Source organism: Carassius auratus, chromosome 50, assembly GCF_003368295.1.
Source record: "Carassius auratus strain Wakin chromosome 50, ASM336829v1, whole genome shotgun sequence".
Lineage (NCBI taxonomy): Eukaryota > Metazoa > Chordata > Actinopteri > Cypriniformes > Cyprinidae > Carassius > Carassius auratus.
The window spans coordinates 16119958-16141053 of record NC_039292.1 but is presented as its reverse complement, the minus strand read 5'-3'; the positions used below and the strand labels follow the sequence as shown (position 1 = coordinate 16141053).

Genomic DNA, 21096 nt, shown 5'->3' with positions numbered 1-21096 from the left:
AACACAAAACCAGATGCCCTCTCTCGTCTGTTCGGTGCTCCAGGGGGGGAGGTTGCGGCCGAGGCCATCCTTCCTGAGGGGGTGGTGGTCGGGGCTCTTTCATGGGGTATCGAGCAGCGAGTTGAGGAGGCCGGTCGAGGGGTGCAGGTGCCGGGAGGGTGCCCGGCAGGCAGGTTGCCGGTGCTGGCTGCGCTGCGCTCTGAGGTCCTTGAGTGGGGTCACTCATCCAGGTTAGTCTGCCATACAGGTATTCGGAGAACGTTGACTGCCATCCGACAGCGTTTTTGGTGGCCTACTATGGCCCCAGATGTTAGACAGTTTGTGTTGGCCTGCCCCACATGTGCCCAAAGTAAGCCTGTCAATTGCCCTGTTGTTCTCACGGTGGTGGATTGCTTTTCCAAAGCGGTTCATTTTATCCCCTGCCCAAGCTGCCCTCCGCCCAGGAGACCGCCCAACTGGTGGTGGACCACGTCTTCCGTCTCTATGGGTTTCCGGTGGATGTGGTTTCTGATAGGGGTCCCCAGTTCGTCTCCCGGTTCTGGAGGGAATTTTGTAGACAGATTGGGGCCTCTGCAAGTCTGTCTTCAGGGTTTCATCCCCAGACCAATGGGCAGTGTGAGCGGGCCAACCAGGATCTAGGAAGAATGCTCCGCTGTCTAGCATCCAACAATCCGAGTTCCTGGTGCCAGCAGCTCTCCTGGGCAGAATACGCTCATAACACTCTTCCGGTGGCCGCATCTGGTATGTCCCCTTTTGAGTGTTCTGTTGGTTATAACCCACCTCTGTTCCCATCACAGGAACCCGATGCAGCGGTTCCATCCACCCTGGCTTTCGTCCAGCGCTGCCGTCGCACCTGGGAGAAAGTCAGGAGGATTTTGATCCAAACCTCTGGCCGAACCAAGACCGCAGCTGATCGTTGCCGGTCCTCTCCTCCTGCCTATGTGTGTGGTCAGCGGGTTTGTCTTTCTACCAAGGATCTGCCTCTCTGGGCGCCTTCTCGTAAGCTGGCACCCAGATTCATTGGGCCATTCCGCATCACCAAGGTGGTTAGTCCGGTGGCGATTAGGCTCAAGCTCCCTCCAACTTTTGGTCGGGTTCACCCGATGTTTCCAGGGACAAGCCGGTGTTCTCTTCCCCCCTTAATCCTGCTTGTAGTCGGCCCACCCCCCCGCCCCCTCGTCTTGTGGATGGATCTCCATACGAATTACTGTGGAACGTTACTCATCGGCTTTGATTCATATGCTTCGACTATTCATCCAGTCACTACGAGTAATCCTTTGAATGTGACTCATCTGCTCTGCCTCCTCTGCTCTAAATAAAGCCTTGTGTAAACCCGCATCTGAATCCTGACCATTTCTCCTGACATGTTTTAGCTACAGTCTTGACTTCCACAGTGCTGCTTGCTCAAGGGTACACTGTGTTGATGATGGGCATTACAGGCACCAATAATGATGTCATGGGTTGTGCGGTCCAATTGATTTGGAGTGTTTTTACATGTTCTTAAGACACCTGTCATGTTGGTGGCATTCTTCATAGTGTCCTCTAGAGGACACAGTGTCTTGTTCCCTCTAGGAGAACCATAGTTACATGCTTAACCCAAGACGTTTTCTTGGATTGGCTTCATTATTACACACAGACCTGGGAGCCAAAGTAATGGACTGGGACCATACCTGGACACAGCTTACGGTTTTAAATACAGACCTGAACCTGTACCCTTTCACCTGGGTGGACTTGTGAAGACCTCTTCTCTAGATGATGCAGGCATTTACTGTTTAGCAGATGCAGTGTTTTAGATTTGTCTAAAATGGCCCATTATGAATATCATGTCTATATGCACAAGCTGCACAAGTTGTAACTTCTCAAACTTTGTATAAGTTATTCTGAGGAAGCATGCTTTATTCCATGGGCTCTAGGTGCTAACAGTCAATTTTAACCTATTAGTCATTTTTACTGAAACATGAATGCATGAAATATTTTAAGTCTGATTATTTTCTATCAGTTTCCATCAGTTTGTATGATAAATAAATGCTTAGAAGCAGATTATTTGCAGATTTGTGGTGCACTGGTAATATAGTGTTATAGAATTTGTTTACAAAAAACAAACAAAAACATACACCTGATATTCTAACTAGCGCTGCAGACACTGCTCTGATGTACTGCATTCAAAACTGTGAGCTCCAAAATCAAGAGCTTCAGCATGAATGGAATTAGTGTCATGTTTCCAAATTTCAGAATGACTGTCCCTGTACTTGCAGGGATAAGCGTGGTGTTGCTTGTTCAGTGCTCTAACAGTGAAGTACAGGCACTGTGACTGTCTTCTGGTGTGTAAAAGTTGAAGAAACAAATTCCTTCAGTCCCAGGCATGTTGTGCTTAATAGAGGTTCTACTTGCTTTATGACATGATGAAATCCAGTCCAGCGATGTGTTTGCTCTAACATCTTTTCTGTATTTTTAGACCAAGACTCCCGGTGTGGGCTTTGTGAAGATTCATGCTCCGTGGAGCATTCTCTGTCGAGAGGCTGAATTCATGAAACTGAAGATGCCTACCAAAAAAGTAATGTTCGTCTAACAGTTCAGAGGAACATACACAGCTGCTGTGTGCAATGTGATGTGATGTGATGAGTAAATGTCATGCTGTGCTCTTACTCTAGGTGTATGAAGTGAAGCACAACAGTGGCGTAATGGAAAAGATCAACGCGTTTATCAGCAAACTTACAGATCCACTTCATCCAAACTTAGAAGAGAATAGGACACAGAAAGTGAAGCACCTCTCGTACCCTTTCTCCAGGGAAAAGCAGCATCTGTTAGTGTCTGCTTCACAACAACATCAATTCTCAAGCATGAAACAAATCTAAATGTCTGTTACATGTACTGTTAGACATTCAGGTGATTTGTGACCTTCACGTGTCTGAACCAATGTTAGGCTTTCATTGTACTTAACTTTCAAAGACATAAAGGCCTATCCACACTACTTGTGTGAACGTGCTACTTTCAAGACATGGTTTTAAAATTGAACAATGCATCCCTTCAGGCAAATTTAGAAATCCTAAAAAATTTACTTCAGTTTCATCTTAAAATGAGGGGGCCACTGAAATGATATATATTAGGGGTGTAACCTTACACAAACTAGGTATGTTTTTATTACAGATTTCTAGTCATTTCATTTTAGCAATGGCCAAAGTGTTATTTCACTTTTGTTCAGGTTTTTAGCATGACTTTTTCTCACATGATTTGTGTGAATGGGCCTTAATACTAGGAACAGACTGAAACATTGGACGTTAGCAAAAATTACTAAAAAGTATTGAAAAAATGTACTTGTGTCCTTTCTATGTTGCAGGTTTGATTTATCTGACAAAGATTCCTTTTTTGACAGTAAAACAAGAAGTTCATTAGTAAGTATAAAGTATTTATTAAATGTACAGTATTAATGCGATATTATATTATTCATATATTAATACTTTTATTACATGAATTCAAAGTTTCTTATATGTATTATTCTAGGTATTTGAAGTTTTGAAGAGAACCAAGTGCACAAAAGCGAAATTTAGCATGGGTAGGCTTCTGCTTTGACTATACAATTAGGAGAGTTTGAAATTTAATTTTCTGAGTTTTTGAAATTAAATAGCACCACTTTTACTTAAGTTACAGTGCTTTGCTAGCCACTGTGTTCCCAATTAATTTGCATCACTGAAAGCAAAACTGTGCTTATAAGTGTCACATGTTGTTCAGGAATAACTAGTCTGCTTGGGAGTGGTGTTTATTTGGCTGCCTATCCATTACATGATGTGAGTATCTGTCACTACACCGCTGTTGAACTCTTTCAGTGGATTTTAAGCCTTCAGAACTGATCAACATTGTTGCATTGTTTTAGTGTCTTATCTAGTTGTAAGTACAGAGCAGTTGTCCAACTTCTAGTTTGATTACTGGATGCAAATCTTTTATTAGCGTTAAAATTGATGGTCTCTTTTCTTTCCTTAAAGGGTGATGTTGATGGGGAAAATGTTGAGCCAAATGACAGAAAGGTAAGTTCTGTCTAAACCTCTGTGAAGTGTCTTCTGTGTGGATGAGAAAGAAAACAACAAGATTGAGACTTTGAACAGAATCAGACAAAGAGTTTAATTCAATGACCTAATGCACACAGCAAAAACTATGAAAGAACTGAAAGACAGCAGTTGTTTGAGAGTAGTACCTAGAATAGCTTCAGTCTGGAGGTGATGATTGAGGTGTTTCATCATGTTGTTGCATTGATTTCAGCTCATGTATGAAGAGTGGGCCAGCTACAGCGTCTTCTATAAGTACCAGCCTATTGGTTTAATCAGGTAAATCTCAAACTCTCTGATGTCTCAGTGTTGTAGGTTCTTTACTAACATCTCTTACTTATCTTGCAGGAAGTATTTTGGAGAGAAGATCGGTTTATACTTTGCTTGGCTTGGCGTTTACACCCAGATGCTGATCCCTGCTTCCTTAGTAGGGGTCATTGTGTTCCTCTATGGATGTGTTACTGTTGATGACGACATTCCCAGGTCAGTGGAAAAAAACTAAACATTTGGCTAAAATGTAAAGTACACAAAACTACCCAACACTGTGAAGATAACCTAATAAAATGACACAAGATCATTCCAGAGTGTAGTTCCTCAAAAGCATCTTTCACTATGTCTATTTTAGTCTCTGGAAATACTATTAAGTCACATCTCAGTTAAGTACAGTTGTATAACAGTTTTCTTGCTTTGTGACGGCAAAAAATACTGTTGGGTAATAAAGTACAAGCCCCCCGTTCTGAGCATAAAAGCTCAAACTTTTAAAGAGGAAGTTCATACGTTGAGAAAGGGCATATAAAACCAAACATCTGTCTGAAAGTCCCTCTGGAGTTTGTCACTGCCAGGATATTGTGACAGTCTGAAAAGAGCCTGTTGGAAATGTTTCTGCAGTTTTTATACAGAAACTACAACTCATTTTAGGGGATGATGGAGTAGAACTAATAAGAATATTGATCGTCATCTACCCTAATGAAAGCATGACAATGGTTTAATTTTAGTTTCTTTGAGAATAAAATTATGCTTTATAATGTGAGTGCAGAAGAAACGGGAGTTGACACTTTCCATGAAATGGCACAAAATAAGGCTTGAAACTGACTTCTCTTTAGATGGTCATTGAGAAGAGTTACTTAGCCTTTAGTTAAAGGAATCGAATAGAAATCCATTAAAGTATGTTATAAAAAGACACGGTTGTAAATTTACCTTAATCAGCTTGGGTACTTTTGTTTATAGTTGCACACAATCTTCTTGTGTTTGTAGTATGGAGATCTGTGACCAGCGGAAGAACATCACCATGTGTCCTCTGTGTGACCGCGTGTGCAGTTACTGGAACCTGAGCACAGCGTGCGGGACGGCCCGGGCCAGTCATCTGTTTGATAACCCTGCAACCGTCTTCTTCTCTATCTTCATGTCGCTGTGGGGTGAGATCATCCCTGCCAACATCACCAGATCTCAGTCCTGCTCCTCCATCAGTGCAGCAGCTGCTGATAGCATTGTGTATTAGTTTGGGCTGTCTGGATTTTAAGCACCTAGTTTTCTAATAGCAAATTAGACAACAGCACACACTCAATACTGAGAGTGATGTGAAGATCAGGTGTTAAATGCAAATGTAGTTCAATATTGATTGAATATGTTGTTCTCCAAACCCTTGTCAGATTTGTGTTGAGGATGGGTCGCTGGGTTGAGGTTCATTCAGCACTATAAGCTGTGCATGCTGTACAAAAATGTTCAATTACGCTGTTTATGTACAAGTTTACAGTGTCTAACATTATAATTCCACAAAAAGGTAATGAGTAATATTAATTAACAACATGGACCGTTTTAGGGTCAGCTGTAAAATGAACTGGTAATGAATTTTCATGGAAGTAAATAGTAGTTAAAGACTTAATATGCAGAACTTAGCTACTGTTTAAAAGAATCAGTGTTTTAAATTCATCAATTCATTTATTTTTCTGTGTTCTAGAGACAGATTAGTATTTTGCATTACATGTGTAACCAGCTTAATTATGTAGAGTAGCGATTTTTTGGCTGAATACTGTGCAGGAACTATTTAGTGAATTAGCCACTTTGTGTTAGTTTGAGAATCAGGAGCCGAACTGACTCTTTCTCTCGAGTCATTATTCTCCCAGTGTCCTGTCTCTATATCTCCTGGTTCTCTCTGTCCTAAACTAAACATCTCTCCATCTTGTGGTTTTTATCATCTGTTTGGCTGTTTCCTGTGTGTCTGTGTGACTGCAGGCAGACCATTTTAACTTGTTTCTCAGTTCTGTTCTGTGTCGTCTGCTGAGGGATTTGGACAGGAAGTCACTGACTTTGGCTCTGTTTGGGGGGCAGAAGTTCACACACAAGATTTACTCTGCTTCCATCTGTGTGCAAGAGACAGGACAGCTGTTGCTCTTTTACAAGTATAAATACGAAGATATGAATATCAGTGAAACACTGTAGGTTTTTGTAGGTGTCTTACAGCTACACCCCTGTACCCCTGCACCGTGGCCAAAATAAAATCTTCATTTGTTCATTTGCTTTTGGGCTCTTGCATGGATGAAAATCAAACCATGAGTACCATCATGACTTTTATTTCAATTTTCATCCATGAATATGTGAAAGTCTGCTGCACACATAGACTGATTTAGCTGCTCCCATCATTTATATGTGATTATTAATCACCTGTATAATTAAGACGTTAATATTTGATCACATTCTGCTACATTTAGCACCTTTCCTCCTAATGGTTTCTCAGGTGTGGCTCAGGAGTGTGATGGAGTTCATTTCCTGCTGTCAGTGTTATTAATGCAGTCTTGTGTGTTTCAGCGGCGTTCTTCATGGAGCACTGGAAGCGGCGGCAGATGCGTCTCAACTACGAGTGGGATCTCACAGGGTTTGAGGACGAGGAGGTCTGATCACATGACACTCGCACATTAACACATGACACACCATCTCACTAGTCGCTAATTTAATGCTGTCATCATTTTCTTCCCCTGGTGTGTGTAGGAAGCACTGAAGGTTTGAACATATTCAGACTCTTTTCATCAGCTCTGATCAGCATTCCCAGCTTTCTTTTCTTCCTCTATACCAAACTGTCCTCTCAAGTCTTTCACAGGAACTCTAGCATGTGCTGAAACTTCTTACAAACACTCACCTGAAGAAAAGCCTGTCTTTCTTTCTTTCTTTTGCTCACTCTTTCCTTCTTTCGCTCTGTTTTGGTGTCAGTTTGGTCATTATAGGTTGTCATGTGTTTTTGTTTTAGGATCACCCGCGAGCCGAATATGAATTCAGAGTCATGCAGAAATCGCTGAAGAAAGACCATAAATCACAGAGGGTGACACTGCATATATTTTTTTTGCTATAAATATGATGCGGTATATTATATTTTTTTGAAGCTGCTTTGAAACAATATATATTGCAAAAATAAACTGCAGTATTTGGTAAAAATTTAACAGATTCATTTTCATTCCAATTTAATTTAATTGTTAAAGGTTTGCTGAAATATTTCTAACCCTAGACTTACTAGAATTAAAAGTTTCCTTGCCAACACTGTTATCCCTGATGGATTTTGCACTTCACTTATTTATTTATTTTTCTTCTTCATCTTTAGCCAGAGAAAGAAAAGCTGACGTGTAGAGACAGGTTTCCTGCATATATGACAAACCTCATCATGATGCTTTTAATGGTAAGGCTGTCTTAATTCATACTTCTGGCAACACATTACCATAAATATTATTTGTTAACATTAGTTAATGCATTAGCTAAAATAATCTAACAATGAGGGAACTTACTTTTACAGTATTTCTTAATCTTTATGTTAGTTTTATAGCTATAATTGCGTTGTTCATATTACAGTAGTTCACACTTCACAGTGCATTAACTCATTTTAACAGATACAACATTTGATTTAAAATTAAATGCTGTAATCAGAATTAACTGTGAATAAATGCTATAAAAGTATTGCTAATTGTTAGTTCGTGTTAACTAATATAGTTAACTAATGCTAACAAATGAAAACATAATGTAAATGATCTCATATATATATTCATATTCAATCCAAATATGAATATGAATATGCTGGCATAAACACATGTAGCACAGGCAGACATCATGATTTCACGTAACCCTCTGATGCATGGTTTCAACTAGAGTGGACAGATCTTTAAAATCCATTTTAACCATCCAAACCACCATGGGTGATGACCTTTGACCCTTACCCATCATTTTCTATGACTGTCCTCTGTATATGTCACTGTTTTCTTTATCTATGACAACATAAATTCAACATGGCTGAGGAAAGTGGTGAAGCATCAGCTACCTCTGGAATATCTACCTTTATTCCAGGAGATCCAGACAGGTAAAAATATACTTTTCAAAAGAATAATATGTAAAAAACATCAGGTATTATTAATGGGTTTGTTGCTATTCACCAAAAACACATCTGTCTACTGTAGTGGGCACCATGCTTTAAAGGGTGTTCTGTATATGTGTTCTATGTACATTACCGTTCAAAACTCTCATTCATGAAACGATGCATTAAATTGATCATAAGTGACAGTAAAAATTGTTTCCATAAAAATATTAAGCAGCACAAATGTTTCTTGAGCAGCAAATCAGCATATTAGAATGATTTCTAAAGGATCATGTGACACTGAATACTGGAGAAATGAATATATTAAGTTTTACAATATATTCACATAGAAAATAGCTATTTTAAATTGTAATAATATTTCACAATATTACTCTTTGTACTAGTGCTGTCATAATACCAACAGTAGTAAGATTTTATGGTTCTTGGTACCAAAATTATTGGAACTATTCAGTTCTAACTATTTGAAAATTACAATTCTTTATTATATAAGCATAATAATTATAACAATTAATAATAAGGACCATTATAAGAAAATATTAAAATAGTAGCATCTATTCTTCAAAGTGTAAAAAATTAAATGGAAATTAGTATTTTTAAGTGTATCTCAGTGAAATGGCTTCTGAAACGAGAGAAAAAAGTAGGACAGGATGTGATTTTGTCCATTGGGAATTGATTGGATCATTGTGGTTTTCTACAGCTGTTATCTCATGTGAGTGACTATGGGGGGGGGTGAATGCTTATTGTCCCAATTTATTATTCCCTGCCCAGAGGGCAATTGGAAAGACATGAAATTGATGTTAAATAACAGGTCAAATAGGCAAATCAAACTGATGTCAAAAACTTGACATAATGTGGATTTGGTGTAATTTTAATAATCTCAACACAGGTAATGTTTTGAGCTTAAACGCAATGAAGAGCATTGTGACTGGTGAAGAGCCTTTAAGCTCGTAACGTCACCTGTGGTGAGAACAGAATTAAATACTTCTCTATCTCTGGAGCTGTGGTGTGCTTACTTTGATGTGTTGTTCTTTTGTGTGTGGTAGAGCACCCACACTGAGCTTTTTTGACCAAGTTTATTTAAATTTCAGTATTGGTGTTTTTTTTTTTCATGTTTCATTTGTCATTTACATGTATGAATCCAAGTGTTAAATTCTTGTTGCCCACTGAAACCTGAATTTTTTAATTTTATTTTTTATTTTTGAGTCCATTATACATTAATGTTAATTGAGTCCAACATCCGTGCATGTTTCTCAGATGATCCAGACTCCAGATAACAGGTTTGTCAAGCGTCAGAAAGTTCTTTAGCAGAATGTCCAGGCATCCTCTTTTCAAACACCAGCCCAGAATCATGACCTTGCGGTCAATTGCTGAAGCTTTTGGGAATTCCTAAAAATACACATGAACAGAAATAGTTTAGTACTGAGGAGATTGCCAAAACGCCTCCAGCTACTGAACAACAACAATCTGATCTGCAGCGACAGGAAGCCTCTTGTCCACGTTACTATATATTAACGGTTTACATACCTTTTATCTACTGTACCTTTATCATACAAAGATTAATCTGCCAGTGGTTCTCATAAAAATGTTTATTTCTGAGTTTATCAGTGCAATAATTTGCTGAGAATATAATATATTAAATAACTGAACAATGCCTTCAATAATTAATCTTACTTAATCAATAACCTGACTTTTGTTCTTCAGCTTTTTACAAATTCTAAACTAAGTTTAAAGTCATTTTAAGTTTCTTACTTATATCATCATCATATCATGGCTTCATTTAAAGGCATATCATTTTTAATATTTCATCTTGTTTTTCACAGCTGTCTTATTGGTGTTTATCCAGTTGTACTTTCAGTTCAAAGATCTGTCAGCCAAATTAAGTGCATCCCTTGCTATTTTACAGATCGGTGTGACATTTGCTATTGTATTTGGTGTGATTTTATACCGGATCTCAACCAAAGCGGCTCTGGCTATGAGCTCGAACCCCATGACCCGCTCCAATGTCAGACTGACGGTCAAAACCACAGCAGCCATCATAAACCTGGTGGTTATTCTCATTCTGGATGAAGTGTACGGCGCCGTCGCACGTTGGCTCACTGTTCTCGGTCAGTTGTTGTGTTTGGTAGTGCTATGCTCATCATTGATTTGATATTGATCTTAAATATATGATCACATTCAGACTGACTTAGTTCTGTTGTTTCTTTCAGTCATTTGTAAAATATAATGTGTAAATATCAAACATTTGTCCTCAGAGGTTCCTAAAACAGACAAGAGCTTTGAAGAAAGGCTGATCTTCAAAACTTTCATCCTCAAGTTCGTGAATGCGTTCACTCCCATCATATACATTGCATTTTTTAGAGGCAGGTGGGTAAAAATATCCAGACCCATTTTATCTCAAACAACCTTAGAGGAAAGCTCCATGTGCTTTTATCTGTGCATTTACATTCAGAATTAATGAAAATATTTTCAAGTTCATACTAAATACATATGATAAAGATGACTTTATGATGCAAACTGTGCTCCAAAACAGATTGGGGGGGCGTCCGGGAAGTTATCTCTATGTGTTTGAGTCCTATCGGATGGAAGAGGTATGAAAGCAGAAACACATGAGTTCTCTGATGAAGGGATTGATTGTAACAGCTGATGTGATGTTTGATGTGTTTTCTCAGTGCGCTCACGGCGGCTGTCTCATGGAGCTCTGCATTCAGCTCAGCATCACAATGCTCGGCAAACAGCTCATCCAGAACAACCTGTTTGAGATCGGCGTCCCGTGAGTGTCACGCTGACCCACACACACACGACTGGATGAGTGATCACGAGAGGCTTTTATAGACACGTTGAAAGCATTTTGTGTTTGCATGCTTTGAGTCTTATTTGCTTTATTGCAGTAAACTAAAGAAGCTGATCAGATACATTAAATCCAAGAGAAGCTCTTTCCAGGAAGAGGAATATGAGAAGAAGTTACAGCGTTATGAGACGGATCATTTCCTGGAGCCCTTTGTTGGCCTCACGCCCGAATACATGGAGATGAGTGAGTGTTTTTACACACTCATAAACCAAACAAAATCATCATGGATGATAAACTGTTCATTACTTGGATAAACTGTTCATTACTTGTCTTCATATATATTTAATTGGTACAGTTTTATTCATTGAGTTTAAAATTTGTATTTGTGTGGTTCAAAAGCCATTTACTTACGTTTCATCTGTTTCAGGACCCTAGCATATTTCAACATTATTATTTTTATTATTAATATCATGGGTGACTCTTTGATTAAGATTGTTTGCGTCCCTTAAAAAACATGGATGAATATTCATTAATAAACTAACCTAAGGTTACATCAACAAAAGTCAGTTTTAAGTATTAATGAAGCAGAGAAATAGTGGGAAATTCTTAAAAAAACAAACAAAACAAAAAAATATAATTCTTGAAAAAAAATTTTTTATTACACTTTGATCAATTGTGAAACCAACTTTTGAATTTTTGAAATGTTACCGCTATAATATAATAACTGCCCTTTTATACACCTAACCATGAAACAACATAAATCATATCCTAACCTGGATAATTGTAAATTGACTAAAAATATGACAGTATCCAAACCAGTCACAACCAATGGCCAACAGAGAAAATGTAGGCTAGTCTTTTTTTACTAAACAGTTTTCAGATGTTTTAGTCCTTACAAAAAAGTTAGACAAATATGTCTTGTTTTGCCAAATTAATTAATTTATTATTAAATAATTATTGTTCTTTCATTCCTGCAGTAATCCAGTTTGGCTTTGTGACTCTCTTCGTGGCATCTTTCCCTCTGGCGCCTCTGTTTGCCCTCCTGAACAACATTATTGAAATCCGTCTTGATGCCAAGAAGTTTGTGGCAGAACTCAGAAGACCAGATGCAGCCAGAGGCAAAGACATAGGTCTGTATTTACACAGTCAGCTTTCACTTCTCACAGTTAGTAAATCTTTGAATAAAATTCAAAGAAATATTCCTGCGTTAGTTTTATGGAAGAAAAATTAAGTCTGTCTTTGAACAAAAAAGCATGTTGAATTGCAAATATAATGTACTGAAAATGTAATGAATTTCATTAATAGTGCTTGCATTTTCATGCCTTGTATTTTCAGGGTTTGCATTTTTAGGGTCTGGAATTAGTTGCCGAAATTAGCTGTGAATATTTCAATTAAAAAGATTTCACACATATTTTCATGATAAAAAAAATAATCAATAATTCATATTATCCTTCCAAAGTTCACTTCTGAAATATGCAATATGTTTAAAAATATGATGTTTAATATTCAACTGGCAATTTTCAGTCCATTTTATTTCACTTTGCATATTCGCTTCCACAATTTCAGTGGTTCAAATTCAGCAGAAAATTCAGCATTGCACATCCGGGAACTGCAGGAATAGCAGTAGAGTACCAATGCATGAACTTCATCTGCTGTTAGTTGCTAACCAGCAGGTGGCGCAAGCAGGTGTTGATGGAGACAGGTAGAACCAGTCATATATTCACAAAAACTGATTTGCAGGAATGGAGCAAGCAGTAGAAGTTATGATTATAAGGGCCAGCATATATATATATATATATATATATATATATATATATATATATATATATATATATATATATATATATATATATATATATATATATATATATATATATATATACATATGCGGAAAATCTGATTAAGACTTGAAAGCTGTGTTTATGTTTAATTCAGCGTTTTTGCTGTACTCGTTTCCCCATGTAGCCACATGTAAGCAGCTTTCTCTACCAAAGAAGATTTTAATGCTATTTACCAGACGCTGATATACAGAAATAACATTACATCTAAGAAATTTTTTTTTGTTTGCTTAGATTTAACTTTATATCATGGCTTGTGTGACGCTGAGTTGTACTGGGGATTCCCTCATACAGGTGTATCTCAATAAATTAGAATGTCTGTGGGGTTAGATTCCCATAGATTCTCTCTATGGTCATTTAACCCCATTTTGGTTCTTTTGGCGGTGTGGGCAGGTCCCAAATCCTGCTTGAAAATGAAATCAGCATCTTCAAAAAGCTGGTCAGCAGAAAGAAGCATGAAGTGCTCCAAAATTTCTTGGTAAATGTATGCAGTAACTTTGGTTTAAAAAAAACACAATGGACCAACATCAGCAGATGACATTGCACCACAAATCATCATGTGTAAACTTAACACTGGACTTCAAGCAACTTGGGCTATGAAATTCTCCACCCTTCCTCCAGACTCTAGGACCTTGGTATCCAAATGAAATACAAAACTTGCTCTCATCTGAAAAGAGGCAACAGTCCCGTTCTTCTTCTCATTAGCTCAGGAAAGATGCCTCTGATGTTGTCTGTGGTTCAGCAAATTCCTTGACAAGTCTGTGTGTGGTGGAGTGTTTTGATGCCTTGACCCCAGCCTCAGTCCATTCCTTGTGAAGTTCACTCAAATTCTTGAGATGCATCTATATGTCACACTCCAGGTTTCCCAAATCATACTTTATGTACCTCAATGAGCTAATACAGTGACATAAACAACTTCTCAGTATACACCTTACTGATGATGCAAACTATACAGGCAAGCAGATATACTCAGAAAATAATCATAAAGTTCAAGATTTCATGCTGTTTTCCTCAGAAATCTGTTAAAAAGAAAAAACTTCATGCGGTTCAGTGGGCCAAACACAGAATACACCTAATTGATGATGCAAACTATATACAGGCAAGTAGATGAAACCAGAATACTGCATGTTATTTTTTTTATATAACCACAATAAAGATAGACGTCTATCTATCTATCTATCTATCTATCTATCTATCTATCTATCTATCTATCTATCTATCTATCTATCTATCTATTGTGACGAGTCAGCTGCCTCCTCCCTGATTATCACCGGCACCCCGTCCTAAATCGCCGCCCTTCACCAGGCTCCCGACTGGAGTGGGTGTGTGAGAGGAGGGGCGCTGGACGAGTCAGGGCTGGCGGCGTGTGATGGGGCACACCTGAAGGAAGTGGAGCCTCATTACCGCCGCTGTTTAAAAGCCCAACGCGCCTCTCCTCAGGAGACCGGTCTCTTCCCCGTGCATGCACACTGGTGTCCTCGTGGGTCCAGGAAGGGTGCGTTGAGGGACTCCCGCGCCACCAAGACGTGAGCTGCCGGACCCGCGATCCGGATGGGAACCGCACCCGTATACACGGCCGACGGGCCAGGATGCCGGGCCGTCCATCCCCTACCAGCGCCGCGGCCAACGAGAGAGACGCGGCCGCTAGGAGAAGCCGCCGCCCCTCGCGCCCCGGACCAAGGAGGGGAGCGCGTGCGGCCGCCGGACTCCGCCCCTTGCCTGGACCCTTCCTTGATGAACACTGCCCGACCTACACAAATCCCGCAGCACGACGAGGACACCAGATTCCCTGTTATTTTGGACACTTTCCCCCTTTTGGCCACTTTTTCCCTCTGTTATTTTATGATTTCTGTTAATAAAAGCCTCTCCGAGGCCTGACGCCACGCCCACTGTGTCTGTCTTGTGCTCCTCCCGTGACACTATCTATCTAACTATCAGATAGATAAACCTCTGTCTGCTTGCCTCTTTTGATCTCAACTGAGTGTAAACTACTGCTACTCACAAATCAGGCAACCAACTGGACCTTATTTATACACAACACAGGTCCACTGATCTTGTACTGGTTACTCCACTGCACACCTCGTATCATTTCCTCCTCACTCTTAACCTCAACATCACTTACCCCTCCACATGTCATCTTTCGACGTAACCTACGCTCACTCTCACCCTCCTGGCTATCTGCAGTGGATTCATCTTCACTTCCTTCCCATAAACAGTGCTACTGATACTTTCTGCTTCACTCTTACATCTAATTTAGACATTGTTTGCTCCCTGTCTTCGAGGCCAGCTTACAGCTGCTGAAAGGGTGTGTCGCAAATGCAAAAATACTACTGACCTTAACATGTATTAGTCACTCCTCGCTTCCTTCTCTGCTAATGTCTCCTCTGCTAAAATGACATACTACCATAACAAAATAAACAATTCATCTAACTCTCACATGCTTTTTAAAACATTTTCCTCACTTATTTGTCCTCCTCCTCCTCCTCCTCCCCCTCCTGCTTAATCTCTAATAGCTGATGACTTTGCCATGTCTTTCATTAATAAAATAAAAATTATCAGTACACAATTTTCCACACCACAATTCATCAAGCTCCTCTGACCAGACGAAACCAGTAGTTCAATTCCAGGCTGTAGAAAAGTCACACTGTGCAGAAGAATCATCCATTTCCTGAGGATGATTCCCCACAAATTGTCCTATCTTATGGCTGTTCCTAAATGCCCGCTTTTTATTATTTAAGCACTCTTTAAAGTCCTTTTTAATATAGCGCTTGTTGTTAGGATAAACAACAGCATCCTTTTTTTCTGCCATATATCTACACTAAAGTTAATGTAATCACTTACTGTGTCAATGGCCTTATCAAGCTCTAATTGTTGAAATATGGATCAACCTGTGCAAAAAAAAAAAAAAAAAAAAAACCCTTAAGCGCTTTCATACTATCCTCTATTAAGGGTTTTGTACTCTGGTTTACATGTGTTCTTAACATGTAAGAAGGAATCAAATGTACAAATTTATAATCTGATTTGGACAGAGGGGCCTTTGGCCTTTGTTTTCCTAGTGTCACATCTCACATATCGTTCAAAGCCCGCTAACATTTTCTAGCTTGCAATTGTTAAAATCACCCAAAAATTAAATAGGGGGTCCAGGTGAGCACTGAAGCTGCTCATGTGCACACTAAGCGATGTATGCTGCAGCTTTACCTGCGTCGCTGTTAGGTGGGATTTACACTGCACATAATGATAGCACAGCCAATCTCTCTCTGCAAATAGTGAGGTCTGAGTGACACAGAGCAGTTCGATATCAGGGATGCACACCTTGTATCTTACTGTGTAGTTTTTACAACATCTTTCACATATGTACATACAGACTCCTCCTCTCCACTTTTTACCAGACATCATAGATAGATCTGCATGCACCAACATATATCCATCAAGTTTGAGTAGCGAATCCGGAATTCCCTCATGAAGCCAGCATTCTGAAAAACACCATAAGATTAGACTCCTGATATTCAAAGCACCTGCTGGTGAGCAAATTACAGCAGATGGAGATCATTCATACGTATTCTACTGCTATTCCTGCAGTTCCCGGATCTGGAATGCTGAATTTTCTATCAAATTTGAACCACTGAATTTGTGGAATCGAATTTGTAAAGTGAAACATATTTAAAATATTGACTATTATATTTTTATACATCATATATTTTTAAACAGTTTATTCCAAAAGTAAACTTTGGAAGTAATACGAGTTACTGAATTTTTAACTATGAAAATGTGTGTGAAATGTTTTGAATTGTGAATAAACAACTATGTTATATTTCAGACCTTAAAAATGCAAACCCTGAAAATACAAGGCATGAAAATGTATACTAATATATACACTGTTATATATATATATATATAAAATATATACATTTTAGTTTCAAAGACATTTGTAATTATTTTTCTTCCATATAGTTTATGCTCTGTCATAAGCATTACTCTCCACTACCATTAAAAATATTTTGACCTTGTCCTCCAGTTTGAGAAAATAATTGAAAATTTTGAAGATATTGACTTTCATGTATCTACAGTTGTAATATTCCTGCACATCTTTCCTTAAAATTAATAAAAATAAAATTGGCATCATCTGGTGTATTTTAAGAGGTTTACCTCAAAATCCTGATGAACTAATTGTGTTTCTTATGATGTCTTCACAGGAATTTGGTATAATATTCTAAGAGGAGTCGCAAAGGTGGCAGTTATTGTCAATGTAAGTCAATCAATCACCTTTATTTATATAGTGCTTTAAACAAAATACATTGCGCCAAAGCACTGAACAACATTCATTTGGAAAACAGTGTCTCAATAATGCAAAATGATAGTTAAAGGCAGTTCATCATTTAATTCATTGATGTCATCTCTGTTCAGTTGAAATAGTGTCTGTTTTAATTTGCAATCAAGTCAACGATATCGCTGTAGATGAAGTGACCCCAACTAAGCAAGCCAGAGGCGACAGCGGCAAGGAACCGAAACTCCATCGGTGACAGAATGGAGAAAAAAACCTTGGGAGAAACCAGGCTCAGTTGGGGGGCCAGTTCTCCTCTGACCAGACGAAAACCAGTAGTTCAATTCCAGGCTGCAGCAAAGTCAGATTGTGCAGAAGAATCATCTGTTTCCTGTGGTCTTGTCCTGGTGCTCCTCTGAGACAAGGTCTTTACAGGGGATCTGTATCTGGGGCTCTAGTTGTCCTGGTCTCCGCTGTCTTTCAGGGCAGTAGAGGTCCTTTCTAGGTGCTGATCCACCATCTGGTCTGGATACGTACTGGATCCGGGTGACTGCAGTGACCCTCTGATCTGGACACAGACTGGATCTGGTGGCCACGGTGACCTCGGAACAAGAGAGAAACAGACAAATATTAGCGTAGATGCCATTCTTCTAATGATGTAGAAAGTACGGTGTTATGTGAAGTGTTCCGGTTCCAGTTTACCTAATTAATGCAGCCTAAAAATCCTTTAACGGATTTGGATATTAAAAGCATATTAGTATGTTATGTGTATGCCAGGTTAAAGAGATGGGTCTTTAATCTAGATTTAAACTGCAAGAGTGTGTCTGCCTCCCGAACAATGTTAGGTAGGTTATTCCAGAGTTTAGGCGCCAAATAGGAAAAGGATCTGCCGCCCGCAGTTGATTTTGATATTCTAGGTATTATCAAATTGCCTGAGTTTTGAGAACGTAGCGGACGTAACGGAGTATAATGTAAAAGGAGCTCATTCAAATACTGAGGTGCTAAACCATTCAGGGCTTTATAAGTAATAAGCAATATTTTAAAATCTATACGATGTTTGATAGGGAGCCAGTGCAGTGTGGACAGGACCGGGCTAATATGGTCATACTTCCTGGTTCTAGTAAGAACTCTTGCTGCTGCATTTTGGACTAGCTGTAGTTTGTTTACCAAGCGTGCAGAACAACCACCCAATAAAGCATTACAGTAGTCTAACCTTGAAGTCATAAATGCATGGATTAACATTTCTGCATTTGACATTGAGAGCATAGGCCGTAATTTAGATATATTTTTGAGATGGAAAAATGCAGTTTTACAAATGCTAGAAACGTGGCTTTCTAAGGAAAGATTGCGATCAAGTAGCACACCTAGGTTCCTAACTGATGACGAAGAATTGACAGAGCAACCATCAAGTCTTAGACAGTGTTCTAGGTTATTACAAGTAGAGTTTTTAGGCCCTATGATTAACACCTCTGTTTTTTCTGAATTTAGCAGTAAGAAATTACTCGTCATCCAATTTTTTATATCGACTATGCATTCCATTAGTTTTTCAAATTGGTGTGTTTCACCGGGCTGCGAGGAAATATAGAGCTGCGTATCATCAGCATAACAGTGAAAGCTAACACCATGTTTCCTGATGATATCTCCCAAGGGTAACATATAAAGCGTGAAGAGTAGCGGCCCTAGAACTGAGCCTTGAGGTACTCCATACTGCACTTGTGATTGATATGATACATCTTCATTCACTGCTACGAACTGATGGCGGTCATATAAGTACGATTTAAACCATGCTAATGCACTTCCACTGATGCCAACAAAGTGTTCAAGTCTATGCAAAAGAATGTTGTGGTCAATTGTGTCAAACGCAGCACTAAGATCCAATAAAACTAATAGAGAGATACACCCACGATCAGATGATAAGAGCAGATCATTTGTAACTCTAAGGAGAGCAGTTTCAGTACTATGATACGGTCTAAATCCTGACTGGAAATCCTCACATATACCATTTTTCTCCAAGAAGGAATATAATTGTGAGGATACCACCTTTTCTAGTATCTTGGACAGAAAAGGGAGATTCGAGATTGGTCTATAATTAACTAGTTCTCTGGGGTCAAGTTGTGGCTTTTTTATGAGAGGCTTAATAACAGCCAGTTTGAAGGTTTTGGGGACATGTCCTAATAACAATGAGGAATTAATAATAGTCAGAAGAGGACCTATGACTTCTGGAAGCACCTCTTTTAAGAGCTTAGATGGTATAGGGTCTAACATACATGTTGTAAGTTTAGATGATTTAACAAGTTTATACAATTCTTCCTCTCCTATAGTAGAGAATGAGTGGAACTGTTCCTCAGGGGGTCTATAGTGCACTGTCTGATGCGAAACTGTAGCTGACGGCTGAATGGCTGCAATTTTATCTCTAATAGTATCGATTTTAGAAGTAAAGTAGTTCATAAAGTCATTACTGCTGTGGTGTTGGGAAATGTCAACACTTGTTGAGGCTTTATTTTTCGTTAATTTAGCCACTGTATTGAATAAATACCTGGGGTTATGTTTGTTTTCTTCTAAAAGAGAAGAAAAGTAATCAGATCTAGCAGTTTTTAATGCTTTTCGGTAGGATATGCTACTTTCCCGCCAAGCAATACGAAATACCTCTAGTTTTGTTTTCCTCCAGCTGCGCTCCATTTTTCGGGCTGCTCTCTTTAGGGTGCGAGTATGCTCATTATACCATGGTGTCAAACTGTTTTCCTTAACCTTTCTTAAGCGTAAAGGAGCAACTGTATTTAAAGTGCTAGAAAAGAGAGAGTCCATAGTTTCTGTTACATCATCAAGTTGTTCTGAGGTTTTGGATATGCTAAGGAATTCGGATACATCTGGAAGATAACTTAAAAAGCAGTCTTTTGTGGTAGAAGTGATGGTTCTTCGATACTTGTAACAAGAAGTAGAATTTACAATTTTGGCTATATGAAGTTTACACAGAACTAAATAATGATCTGAGATATCATCACTTGGCTGAATAATTTCAACACTATCAACATCAATTCCATGTGACAGTATTAAATCTAGAGTATGATTTCGACAATGAGTAGGTCCTGAAACGTGTTGTCTAACACCAATAGAGTTCAGAATGTCTATAAATGCTGATCCCAATACATCTTTTTCATTATCGACATGGATATTAAAATCACCAACTATTAAAACTTTATCTGCAGCCAGAACTAACTCAGATGTAAAATCACCAAACTCTTTAATAAAGTCTGTATGGTGCCCTGGTGGCCTGTATACAGTAGCCAGTACAAACATAACAGGGGATTTATCATTAACATTGGTTTCTCTGGATAATGTTATATGAAGCACCATTACTTCAAACGAGTTATACTTGAAGCCTGCCCTCTGAGAAATCCTGAAAACGTTATTATAAATTTAAGCAACTCCTCCCCCTTTGCCTTTTAGACGCGGCTCGTGTTTATAACAATAATCTTGGGGGGTGGACTCATTTAAAATAATGTAATCATCAGGTTTTAGCCAGGTTTCTGTCAAGCAGAGCACATCTATATTATGATCAGTTATCATATTATTTACAAAAAGTGTTTTCGTAGAAATGGATCTGATATTTAATAAGCCAATCTTTATAATTTGTTTATCCATATTGCATTTGTTTTTTATTTGTTGAACCTCAATTAAATTGTTAACCTTAACTTGGTTTGGACGTTTTTTGTATTTTCTAGTTCGGGGAACAGACACAGTCTCTATAGTGTGATATCTAGGTGAAAGAGTCTCTATGTGCTGAGAATTAACTGACCTCTGTGACGGGAAGTATCTTA

General features: G+C 38.7%; 1 protein-coding gene across 3 annotated transcripts in view; it reads left to right on the top strand.

The window, feature by feature from the left end:
* The window catches only part of ano1b (anoctamin 1, calcium activated chloride channel b), a 62639-nt gene that overhangs the window by 30289 nt on the left and 11254 nt on the right, over positions 1–21096 (top strand). For 2 of the 3 annotated variants that reach the window (XM_026239435.1, XM_026239437.1), the window contains 20 exons: positions 2456–2554; positions 2652–2803; positions 3338–3392; positions 3502–3553; positions 3730–3785; positions 3981–4022; positions 4255–4319; positions 4389–4523; positions 5295–5455; positions 6846–6928; positions 7026–7037; positions 7282–7353; positions 7630–7704; positions 10295–10496; positions 10644–10755; positions 10922–10979; positions 11061–11161; positions 11280–11422; positions 12157–12309; positions 17211–17263. In XM_026239435.1, the coding sequence (XP_026095220.1) occupies positions 2456–2554; positions 2652–2803; positions 3338–3392; positions 3502–3553; positions 3730–3785; positions 3981–4022; positions 4255–4319; positions 4389–4523; positions 5295–5455; positions 6846–6928; positions 7026–7037; positions 7282–7353; positions 7630–7704; positions 10295–10496; positions 10644–10755; positions 10922–10979; positions 11061–11161; positions 11280–11422; positions 12157–12309; positions 17211–17263 (1881 nt within the window). The remainder of the gene's footprint in view (positions 1–2455; positions 2555–2651; positions 2804–3337; positions 3393–3501; positions 3554–3729; positions 3786–3980; positions 4023–4254; positions 4320–4388; positions 4524–5294; positions 5456–6845; positions 6929–7025; positions 7038–7281; positions 7354–7629; positions 7705–10294; positions 10497–10643; positions 10756–10921; positions 10980–11060; positions 11162–11279; positions 11423–12156; positions 12310–17210; positions 17264–21096) is intronic. The other variant, XM_026239438.1, reaches the window with a different exon arrangement.